At 36.9% G+C, this 12793-nt stretch overlaps 1 protein-coding gene across 1 annotated transcript; it reads left to right on the top strand.

The window, feature by feature from the left end:
• The first annotated feature begins 1516 nt into the window (after positions 1-1516).
• LOC110453037 (schlafen family member 13-like) lies at positions 1517-11915 on the top strand. The gene is made up of 8 exons (XM_021501855.1): positions 1517-1567; positions 3165-3300; positions 4185-4879; positions 6585-6703; positions 7505-7655; positions 8059-8172; positions 8608-9367; positions 10173-11915. Exons 2-8 carry the CDS (start codon positions 3173-3175, stop codon positions 11029-11031), a joined length of 2826 nt encoding a protein of 941 aa, XP_021357530.1. The 5' UTR covers positions 1517-1567; positions 3165-3172; the 3' UTR covers positions 11032-11915.
• The last annotated feature ends 878 nt before the right edge of the window (positions 11916-12793 follow it).

Raw genomic sequence — 12793 nt, 5'->3', positions numbered from 1 at the left:
GTAGATATGGAAATCTTCAAAAAATCTTCTACACTAGATGTAACTCAAAGGGGGGCCTTTGTGAATACCCCGCTTTGATTGATCAGGAATTGGTTGGTTGGTTGGTTGATGGGTTTATAGTATAGACTCCTTTTCACAGGCGGAGCCTGTGTTCTGGCGTCTTGAGGGGGTAAGTCTCCAGCTTACCGGGCCCTCGGTGATTCAAAATGACCTTGCCCGTCCAGATCACGCCCTTAGGTCGGTCAGCTCCTTAGATGCGGATAGGCTGTCACAGTTACATAAAGCACATATACGGGAGCGTGGAACACTTCCTTTAAACAGCTTCACTGTCCTCCTATGCAGGATTTGGTGGGAGTGAAGAGTTTATATGCTGCAAGTCTCACGTTATGTAAGTCAGAGGTAGGTGACCTACATATGGTATGTGACACACCACCTTCCATGCATGTACCCACAAACCAAGATTCGTAATCGTAGTGGAAATAGTTTGGGAGATTTACTCGGGAAACCTTTCTGACGACATCATGTAGGTCAGAGGTCACGGTAGAGGTCACAGTGACCTACACATGGTACGCCACATACCACCTTCCATGCATTGTACCCACAATCCAAGATTCCTAACCATAGGTGAAATAGTACGGGAGATATGCTCCGGACACCTTTCTGACGACATAATGTAGGTCAGAGGTCACGGTAGAGGTCACAGTGACCTACATATGGTAAGTGACACATCGCCTTCGCTGCATGTACCCACAAACAAAGAATCATAACCGTAGGTGAAATACAACGGGATCAGAAATGCTCCGGACACCTTTCTGAAGACATTATGTAGGTCAGAGGTCACGGTAGAGGTCACAGTGACCTACATATGGTACACGACACACCGCCTTCCGTGCATGTACCCACAAACCAAGAACTATAGATGAAATAGTACGGGAGATATGCTCTGGAAATCTTTCAGACGGCCGCACGCAGATGGACGGACTAAGCAAACACTATATACCCCCTACTTCGTTGAAACGGGGGTAAAATAACCAAAAGGCAAAGGGTGGTGATATTTGGCCATTAGGAGTATGGAATATGAGGGCCCAGGCCACCAATTAAGTTTATTCAAACCAATGACCTTGTCCTAGTTTCAGGGTCACAGGAATCAACTTTTGTTTCAAAGTATCTTAAATTTCAAATAATTTCTTTTAAATAACCAAAATGCAAAGGATAGTTAGCCTGTTTGAAATATTTGGTCTTGGTCCTCTTTTAAGGTTCTAGAGTGAGATTTTATACCAGGTGAGCGATACGGGTCGTTTAGATTTTTGCCCAATCAATTAAAAAGTTCATATATATTTAGTAAACTGGGTGTATTTTTACACATTAAATTAAAATTTCAAGGTCCCACAAACAGATAAAGAGGTCAAAGCTCAAAATTGGACCCGCACAGAGACTAAACTGTACCAGATAGCTTGAAATCCGTTTGAAGCATTTAGTATTACGGAAGTAAACTTTTCATTAACCAGTAATAAGATCGAAATAAAAACAAGCGTTGCAAATGCTTCAGACGACAAATTCACTTCAGGTATTTTGTGATGTGTTTGCAATTACTTATTTTTGTTTATCAAGTAAATGTACACATAACTGACACATTGAGGTCGTCCCGAACCTTTAAGAAGATCGGAGTAAATTAGATAATCATGTAAATAAGCTGACAAGAGGCAGACGAGGCTCTTCACTAACTCCACTGTCCACAGTGCTTCATGCCAGCCGATGATCCGCTACTGACGTAACAACTGTAGTGGCCCAACTAGGAACTGTTATAAAAATAACGTTCATTTCACATTTTGAAACCCCAGCCAATTCCAATTAATTATGACTCATGGGCAAATGGATTTTGTATAAATTTAATTAACTAAAGGGAGGTAACTCTTATATCAATCTATGCCCTGACATTTTTTCTGCACTAAATAGTCTAAAACTCTTCTTCTTCTTCTTGTTAAGTTTGTTCACATCATTATTAGTTTCTTTTTTAATTATATTATCGTCAGTTTCTTTTGGTGGTCAGAGTTTGCAACTTACACAAATACCTAAAAACAGTGAGTGGTCTTTCTCTCTCACTGATTACCACAGTCTTAGATCTAATCTAATTCCGTGCTATTTACGTTTTTGAATAGAAAAACACACGGAAAAGGTTTTTTGATATAGTTTATATACTTGTACATGTAATAGTGTATACCACAACTCATCATCTTTTGCTTAAAAATGTTGTGTGACTTAGTAAACAATGTGGTCTCAGTCTGGTTAACGTTTGACCTGTGAGTGAGCTATATTATGCCACAGGGGGTCATAATGTTATAAAGCGAGAATTTAATCCTGAACTTCTTCTGGACCTAACACCAGAATTGAGCCATTTGACAAAAAGGTATCAACACCAGTGTATGGGCTAGAGAATCTCGAGCTAGAATCTCTTTTTTATGAGGTTTATCACAGATTCAGCTAAAGATGAAGTCTGTGGGTTTAAATAGGAGAGTGATCTTTATATCTTAACATGAACAGTGCTTCCTAGAAAACTGCCAAAAGAATTTCAGGCACTTATTATAAGGACAGGTACATGTAGGGTAACAAGAAACAAACTTTTTATATTGCCTAAATATCAATGTATTTTTACACCTAAGACTATTTCATGGATTCTATAGGCAATGCCAAAAAGTATTAAAATGTGTTTCCTGTGAATTCCCTTCTGTATTATTTCTAGTAAATGTAATAACAGAGTTAACAAGTTGAAACAATTTTGTAATACTGTTTCCTTATAAAATACCTTTTCTGTAATTTTTGACCGTAACAGTATCACAGTCTATATTATAAATAAGTGTGCGTCCTATTTATATAAATAGACTGGCTCAGAAACTTGGCACATAATGAAGTCTTCCAGTGATACCATCTGGATTTACTATACATGTATAGTTGTTATTCAAGGCTAATTTTAAGAGATTAAACATTGTTGATACACATTATACAACATGAAAATGTTGCTGTTTATTTTTGCTCTGATTCAGGGCTCAGAAACTCACTCAGGTCACCTGATGTTATTATATTTTTTCTTTTGTCATATTAGAAATGAATATCCCAATTAGTAACTTCATATCAGAACATTGTCTTCAACTGATTATTTGTTATAGGACACAAAATGGAGTCTGATGTGGACACATCTAATCAGCCGGACAATCTGTGTGATCCCAAAAACATGGACAGAGTTCATAAAGTGAAGAGAAAGAGAAAACACAGTGGGACAACAACCTTGTCTGCAGAGGAAATGTAAGCTTTAAATACCTCTATAAACAAACCTTTGAAACCAGTACATGATGAGAGCTTGATAATTTGTTCAGAGTTCAATGATCATCAAAATTTGAACTGTATCTAGAAGTCTTTTGGGTCAATAAATCATGTTGAATATTTCAATGATGAGAGATCCTCATGCCTGGTTTTTGAAATCCGGTTACACTATATAGTAGCCTATCAGTGGATATTTTGGATTTTCAGTTTAGTGATTTATACTTTTATATTTACATCTTCACTGCAAGTTACTCTAAAAGCATTACCAGAAGAAATGGTGTTTATATAGCTATGAACACAATTTTATCAGCATCATTTAGAAGCTTTTTCTCCAGTCTCAAATAACATGAGACAACTGTTAGAAGCAAACAACTTGGTGACATAAGGCTGTTTCCAGGAATATGTTAGCAGTGACGACACAGACACTTCAGTATAGAAAATATTTAAGGGGAATATTTATGTTTAGTGTGATAATAACTTAAAATTTAAGATATAAATATAAGGATTGAATGACATTTGTTCAATGTTCATGCCAGTATGAATGCAAATACCAGTATGACTTGAAAGAAATGCTGTTCAGTCATTATGTATTTACACTAGCATGCATACAGCCTAAAACATACGGTGTATAGAGAGTGTAGAATGAAATGCAGATGTTCATAATATCACATTTATGATAGTATGCATTGTGGAATTTTGGTTTGGTCTTTCAGGGCCAGATAATAGAACTACAATATGTTACAACTAAATTCCTTATTACTCTGACATATTGTTAGTACCTGTACAAGTAGAATAATCATACCTCATAGTCATTCACTATTAATTAAGTCACAAGGATTACATTAAAATTCATCAATATTTCACAGTACAAGAAATCTACAAAGATATGGGGAAACAGTACTTCATTGTGCAGTCCATATTTCCAAGAATATTCGAGACTCGGAGAATGGCTCAGTCCTCAAGTGCATCTGTGCCCTACTTAACTCTGGCGGGGGAATCCTACATATGCAGAATCTGGACTATGATACAAGAGTGCAACCAAAAGACATGGACACATGGTGGAGTGCTATGGAAAACAAAATGGCAGACATCATCTCTGGGGATGACATTTGTAACTATTTTGACATGATTGGTAATTATGATGATAAGGATTTGTATCTGTTTGTGAAAACTGCAGAGCATCTCTGTACCCTGGACTACTACTGTAGGCTTCCAACAGACACAGCTACACATGAGGTATCTTACCACTCAGCCATGAAGCTTCTGACCGCTACTGGTGAACCCAGTGACCTTTGTGATCTCCCACATATTCCAACAGAGTATCATTATGGACAGACACATGAAAGCTTGAAACAAGAGACAAAACAGATCCAGTTTAAACAACTGTCAGCTCCCAGCAGTAGAGACGGGAAATCTCTTCCTTCCAAAATAAAATATACAGTAACCAGGTACCTTTCTGCGTTTGCCAACCACGAAGGTGGCCATATCTACTTTGGAATAGAAGATGTCAAGGCAGCAGTCCTTGGTGAAGAGCTCTCAGAGGAGGAACAGCAAAGGACAGGTGAGTTAAAGCCATGGTTAGGTGAGCTATAGCAAAAGACAGGTGAGTTATAGCCATGGTTAGATGAGTTATAGCAAAAGACAGGTGAGTTATAGCAAAAGACAGGTGAGTTATAGCCATGGTTAGATGAGTTATAGCAAAAGACAGGTGAGTTATAGCAAAAGACAGGTGAGTTATAGCCATGGTTAGATGAGTTATAGCAAAAGACAGGTGAGTTATAGCAAAAGACAGGTGAGTTATAGCCATGGTTAGATGAGTTATAGCAAAAGACAGGTGAGTTATAGCAAAAGACAGGTGAGTTATAGCCATGGTTAGATGAGTTATAGCAAAAGACAGGTGAGTTATAGCAAAAGACAGGTGAGTTATAGCCATGGTTAGGTGAGTTATAGCAAAAGACAGGTGAGTTATAGCCATGGTTAGATGAGTTATAGCAAAGAACAGGTGAGTTATAGCAAAAGACAGGTGAGTTATAGCCATGGTTAGATGAGTTATAGTAAAGGACAGGTGAGTTATAGACATGGTTAGATGAGTTATAGCAAAAGACAGGTGAGTTATAGCCATGGCCAGATGAGTTATAGTAAAGGACAGGTGAGTTATAGACATGGTTAGATGAGTTATAGCAAAGGACAGGTGAGTTATAGCCATGGTCAGATGAGTTATAGCAAAAGACAGGTGAGTTAAAGCAAAAGACAGGTGAGTTATAGCCATGGTTAGGTGAGCTATAGCAAAAGACAGGTGAGTTATAGCCATGGTTAGATGAGTTATAGCAAAGGACAGGTGAGTTAAAGCAAAAGACAGGTGAGTTATAGCCATGGTTAGATGAGTTATAGTAAAAGACAGGTGAGTTATAGACATGGCCAGATGAGTTATAGCAATGGACAGATGAGTTATAGCAAAGGACACACGATTTATAGCAAAGGACCAATGCGTTATAGCAAAGGACAGGTGAGTTATAGCCATGGCCAGATGAGTTATAGCAAAGGACACATGATTTATAGCAAAGGACCAGTGAGTTTTCGCAAAGGACAGACGAGTTATAGCAAAGGACAGGTGATCATGAGTTGTAGCAAAAGACCGGTGAGGTATAGCAAAGGACCAGTGGGTTACAGCTATTTTAAAATAGCTATCTCCTTTTTTAAAAGCAATTATATATCTCTGTCCCATCAAAAAGAAAAAGAAGTATTTTGGACTAAACAGCAAGGGACTGGACAGTTACATCAAAGGAAAGGTGTTAAAATAAAGGACAAATGAGTTTCAACAAAAGACAGGTTATTCGTTACTCAGTTACAGCAATGAATAAACGGATTACAACAAGGTCCAGAGCAGTAACTGCAAAGAAAAGGTAATTTACAGCAAGGGACAGGTGAGTTACAGGTAATGGAGGTGGGTTTCAACAGAGGGCAGGTAAATAACAGCAAGGGACAGGACAGTTCCGACAAAGGAAAGGTGAGTTACACTACAGCAAGGGACAAGACAGTTACAGCAAAGGAAAGGTTGGTTACAGCAAAAACAAGTAAGTTACAGAGTTGAAATCTTAGCTGATACAAAACAACATGTTTGAACATTAGTTGTCATATATTTTATAATTACTACTCATTTAAGGAAATTTAATTGTGAACTTGATCTAAAATATAGATAAAATAAAGTATTGTGCCTTCTAGCATTATAAAGCTAAAAAAAGAAGAACACTAATTACTTTTTACAGTTGACCTGATGGTCGCAAAGATGCAACCAGTTATTTGGGGCAACACTGAATTTCAACCAATCAGAGGCAAGCACTGGAATATTCAGTTCTTCCCTGTTAACGATTCTCCAAGAGTAATGGTAAGAAGATTAAACTTTTATTTCATTCCTTATACATGTCTTTTTTATTATCACAAATTATGCAGATCAGAAAAATACAAGCAAAGCCTAGGACTTTCAATATTTCATACATGTTTCATCATTGTGTTCAGTGACATGAGTGATATAGATAATAGCTATAAACAGTAACATTACAAGGGCAATCATTTTGACAATTTACCCAAGGTATTACAAAGATGGTGACACAGGAGTTTAATTTTCTTTCCATTATCTGAATTTTAATATGTAGAATTACTTTCTATCTCCAAATAATAAAGTTTAAGAAGGCATGCTGGAAACATATTGTCTATCTGTAGACATATTTTTTTTCTGCATTATTCCTCCAAAGGTTCTGCATTGATTTTAAAGAATGTTTTCACACATCTTACCCGCCACATAAACATTGTGCAAGTATGGTCTACATGTTGTTTCCAGTGAAACTGTGCACGTGGTATTACTAGTTACTGGTATGATTGTTGATTTACTAAGCTTCACTAAGCCTTCAATATCTAGTAAACTACCTAGCCTGATTACCTAATTAAGCATCAGGTCATGTCCAGATCTACCACTCCCACCCAATACATATTGTACACAGACCAGTTTTAGTGAAATTTTCCAATATGTTACAATTATATGGAACTTACTTTTAAATCATATGAACCTGTGTATGTGTCAATCTGCAGTGTGATTTTATATGTTTTTGAAACAGTTGTTCCTCTAAACAGACAGTGGGTAACAATACTACTTTTTACAGTATATATGTATACTTCACACTGTTACAAGGGTCGGCGGATGGTTATAGTGGTGTCTGTCTGTAAGTTTCCTGGTGGAGTGTTCACATCCGTACCAGAGAGCTACTATATCAATGACTATGGAGGCGTTGAGAAATGGTCCTTCCAGCTGTGGAAACAGGCACTTCGGTCATCTCACAGAGGTAAACAAATCTTTATTCTGTATTTTGTGAATATGGAAACTTACAAAATGTTAACATGTAGTAGTTGCGTTGTATTTCATTGTGTAATGTTCTCTGCCAAAAGCAGTGCTCTTCTTATTATGAGTTTCTTGTATTGTTATAAAATACAGCTAATTTCATATTTAATACAACAATTGAGGACTTCCATTTCGGTAAATATGTAGTTATATAAACCTGAAAATGATACCTCGTCTCAGGGAATATCTCTTTATCAGGTTCATACAACTATACATTCACCTCAACAAAAGTCTATAGATGATAAATATAACTAAAACTATGTCACCCTGGTAATATACTATATAATTATATAATACAATTATGCATTACACACATATTAAGCATGTGATGTACCTTTGTATTACAGACAAACCTGAGCTACACAACAGATTTGTAAAGCTTGCCCTGAATGTACCACAGGCCCCACTGGTGTTTACACTACAGCGTACTGTGGAGGCTATCACAGACAAACTGCTCCAAAGTAGGTTTGGGTTTGATTATCTCCCCTGAATCCCTTCTATACGTACCCGTGTGTACTATACACTCTAATCTCAAGTTCTATGGACACATTTTAATAATCCAAAACATTAGGAATATCCTTGGCTATTTCTGAATGTGCACGTAAGTTGTTTTTAAACCGGAATGAAAAATCAAAAGTCATAGATGGGTTGATTACTCTTTAATTTCAAGGAGATTGACAGTAAAACTTATAGGATATTCGTGGCTGCAGGAATGGCTGCCTCTGTATCCACATCACTATAATGTTAAATACATTGTGATAAAAATGAAATTTTATAATTGTAGAACGACTTTAATGGAAAATCTTTGAAGGTATCAGTGATAATTCAGAAAGTGTTATAGCCGTACCAATTTATATGTTTTAAGCCACTAACAATTGTAACTTTGACATTTATAGGGAGTAAAACGGAATGGTTACAGCCCAGACATGCCTTGGATGTCATATCTGATCCCCGTAAAAAGGAGTTTGTCCGGGACACATTAGAACAATACAGGGACATGGACAGTATCTGTATTGTTGTGAACTGCTGGGGCCTTCAGGTCACACTACCTCCACCGAAATGTGTTCTTTGTGATGTTTTAATCATAAGCGAGACACGTGGGTGTCAACTTCTCACCTTCACAGAAGTGGTAAACTGCAGGACACGAGAGTACTCTTCTTCAGTTGCTGCATTCCTGAAAAGTCGAATGGTTCTACATGGAGGCTGTACAGACAAATTTGGAGTAACTTGTCAAGTCCTACATATTATAGAAAAGTGTAATCATTCAGGCTCAGCCTGCTCAAGAAATCTTGAAACTTCAGATGATGAAGATCTATATCCTTCTCACTTCAACATGAACGCTCATAAGTATGGAAACCTTATCAGGTCCCTCATAGTTTGTATGGCAGCCTACAAACCAGTTGACTTTACTACACTGGCCGCCGGCAATAGGGAGGAGGTATTGGCCAACATGTCCTACTTTTTCTTGTTGACCAGCGACCAGTTTGACCTGCTTTGGAGCCAGCAGTTCACCAAGGAGCTGTGGATCCATGGGCCACCAGGGTCAGGCAAAACTGTCGCTGCAGTTCAACTGATTCAGGAACTCAGGAGGCGGGGTAGTGGACAGCACGAGATCCTGTACCTAGCCGAAAATGACATGCTGTGTTCATATGTCAGGTATGGTCAAACACGAAAGGCAGTTATTAAATGGTCCATTCTTTCAGGTGTGGAGTCATTATTAGGAAGCATACCTGTAAAAAATGGCCCAGAATTACTGGTGTTCAGTCACGACTAGGTTCACACCCGTAACATTTAAGGAAGTCTTATTTTACGTTTATAGGGTTGTTTTGGGACTGTCGACAATGAGAGAGGTTTTTGCTTTTTGTTTAACCTTTTCTCCACTGTAGACTATAATGGACTCATCCATATCAATGCATGGGAGAGTCTTCTAAAGTTGCATAGGTGGGAAAGGGTTAAACAATAAATCGTGTATCTCTTATTAAAGTCAAATTTACGATTTTTGTTTTTAAATCTGCTATTTTCATGATGAAAGAGAACTACATTGTAGCCTTATAAATCATGATTTTTCGCAAAAATTTATCTTAATTATATTGTTTAATTATATTCTTGTCTAAAAAAATGTAAATAGAGTTTAACTTATTGATGATTGTTGTATTGTTGAATTGATTTATGTCTGTTAACATTTCATCGTGTCGTTACACTGCATTTGAAATGTTTTACATAAAGAATTCAAATTGTAGACAAGTGAACTTTAATAGAGACAACTGAAGTAGTCAATATTATTTGCTTAATACACTAGAAGTGTTTGAGATGGATGTCTTAATCTATCAGCCTCTACTGTTGTGTTTTCAAATCACACTTTATTAATGACAGGATTTTTTTCATAGGAACATTTAAATGAACATCAGCAAACTAATAACTGAGAGATATATTCCAAACATTTGTTTGTTTTATCTTTCAGGTCATTCAACATATGTAAGGTCTGCACCAGACGCAATTTTCTGAAGAAAATCCAAAAGGTAGAAAACAAGCATGATACTTCAAAGAAAGCTTTTAGTTATATTAGCAATGTTATCATTGACGAGGCACAGAACTTCAAAGCGAGAGACGGTGATTGGTATAAATTGACTAACGAACTAACAAAGCAACACCGAGTTGGTGACTTGAAAGACAAAACAGTTCCTGCAGGATACTTCTGGGTTTTCATGGACTATTCCCAAAAGGTTCACAAGTTTGAAGCTGGCCTTCCTTCTATTGTGGGTAAAAACAACTTCATGTTGAGTGAGGTATCAAGAAACTCCAAAGAAATATTTGACTACGCTATGAATTTCATGACTCCGAAAGAAAAACTGATTGCAAATGATCAAGTTCAAGGTCTTAAAATGGGGGAAAGCCTTCCAAAACTTGGTCATGATTATTCTTCTGGACGAAATGTTGACATTGTTTCCTGCAGTTCTAGTGAAGTGAATGACGCTGTTGTAAAGGTGCTGTCTTCTGTTCTCGGAACTGGGGTGGATATCAAGGATATTGCTATTCTGGTAGGTAGGCGCCAAGACAAGGAAGTTATGACTCCTTCTGTTAAGAATCTTGTGGAAAGGTCAGGGGTCAAGGACTCTGTTACCATAGATACTGTAAAGGGATTCAGTGGCATGGATCGATCGGCCATTATAGGGGTGAACCCACGGGTCAATGAAGATCACGCAGACTTCAGTAAATATCTATTGAGTTTAGCAACACGAGCTAGGGACAGTCTTGTTATCATAACCCCGTCGGATAAAAATCAAGAGAAACTTTCTTGTAACACCTCTGAATATCTATAAATTTATTTATGCATGTTATACTAGATAATCAGTTTTATACAATGTATATCGGTGTTACCTGAGAAACATTTTTGTTTAAGTGTAGAGTCATTTTTTTTGTGTGGGTTGTCTCTGTGTTTTTGTTACCTAAATTTTACAACAGCTTGTTCCTTTATTAATTGGGAAAATATAGCATTATTTGTATTGAAATTGAGAATATATTCCTCAGTTTTGGGTAGTTTTGGGAAAATAAGGCACTTTTTAGCCAGGGGAAATGGCCTATATTCGGCAATAAAACTGAGCAAACAAATCACTGTGTCTACATGCAAAAAATATTTAATAAAATTTGATGTAGAGAATTTAATGCTATGAAGATAACTATCAGCGTAATACCATGTATATTTATTTTACCTCCTGTAGTTAATTCTTACACATTGATTTTTTATATCTTATCATTCTTTTTTATGTACATTTAACTATTGACGTCACCTAAGCCTTTGATTCAGTGACCTGTTGTCTTTGTGTGTAATCGTTCATATTTTGTTCATGTCAGATGTGGCCGTATCTCAGCCAGGTGACTAATTCCCATCAATTTAGTTTGTTTGGTGTGTGTGTGTTACATCCTATTAACAGCTAGGGTCATTTAAGGACATGCCAGATTTTTGTTGTTGGAAAAAAGCAGAGTTCCCAGAGAAAAACCACCGAACTGCAGCCAGCCCCTGTAGGCCTCAAACCGCAACCCAGCGATGGAGGCATTCATAAAATAGATGGTATATATACAATGTATTGTGTAATAGTTATAAGAAATACTTATTGTTTGGTGCCATAGTTTTAAATATTAATGTATTTTAAAGAAGCATTTGTTATACCGCGGGTATATCAAATTATATTGAGAATAAAACAAAAAAAACTTGTCTGTATTGTTTGTAATTTTTGAACTTGATATCAGGCAAAAACTCAAATAAGTATATGTGCAGCACACAGGGGTTCAGAATGTGTCCATTGTCCAAATACTTTATAACAGGAATTTTTTCGCCCAATTTTAACATTCATTTTTTTGCCATGACTTACTGATGGCAAATTTATCATTAGAGTGAGCAGTAGTAAATAAAGTAATAAACATAGCAATCAAGTGTGATGGGCGAACCTAACACTGGGTGAATACAGCGAAAGTTTGGCTTGGTGACAGTTTGCTGTTACATGTATACAGTAATTTTAAATGACATTTTAGAGCATAGGAAAAAAACATTGCAACATATGATTAGCTAACATGGTACAAAGTTCTTATGTTATAGTGCAACATCTGTTATCAGCCCTCATAACTTTTAGCTCACCTGCCCGAAGGGCAAGTGTCCAGCTTATGCGGTACTGTGACGTCCGGCGTCAACTTTTCCCTTTAAAAGCCTTTATCTCCTGAACGACTGATTGGATTTTAACTAAATTTGATATGAAGCATCCTTGGGACCAGGGGCTCAATGGATTTATGAAATAAGGGTGTGGCTCCCTAGGGGTTTAGTAAGGGGCCAAAAAGGGGAAAATTTAGAAAAAAATAAAAAATCTTCTTCTCCATTTCCAGAAATTCTAAAACCAAATACTACTCATAGTTGTAAAGGCCTTTGGGTGGTTTATAAAAAATGTAATTTTCATGTCCTCTAGCCCCCCCCCCCCCATTTGTTCCTGGGGAGGAGGTGAAGTTTAGTATAGTTCATATAGGAAATAAACATAATAGGCCATATCTTCCATTGTTTTGAAAGGAAGTTGTTCATATTTAAAAAAAATTGTG

Source organism: Mizuhopecten yessoensis, unplaced genomic scaffold, assembly GCF_002113885.1.
Source record: "Mizuhopecten yessoensis strain PY_sf001 unplaced genomic scaffold, ASM211388v2 scaffold7065, whole genome shotgun sequence".
Classification (NCBI taxonomy): Eukaryota; Metazoa; Mollusca; class Bivalvia; order Pectinida; family Pectinidae; genus Mizuhopecten; species Mizuhopecten yessoensis.
This window is presented reverse-complemented; position numbering and strand designations above follow the sequence as displayed.

What these genes read in the sequence shown, in the direction of transcription:
- LOC110453037 (XM_021501855.1), top strand. Translation starts at nt 3,173, where the DNA reads ATGGAGTCTGATGTGGACACATCTAATCAGCCGGACAATCTGTGTGAT. An exon ending in GGAGGAACAGCAAAGGACAG is followed by an intron (nt 4,880 to 6,584) that starts GTGAGTTAAAGC and finishes TACTTTTTACAG; the next exon opens with TTGACCTGATGGTCGCAAAG. An exon ending in CACAGACAAACTGCTCCAAA is followed by an intron (nt 8,173 to 8,607) that starts GTAGGTTTGGGT and finishes TGACATTTATAG; the next exon opens with GGAGTAAAACGGAATGGTTA.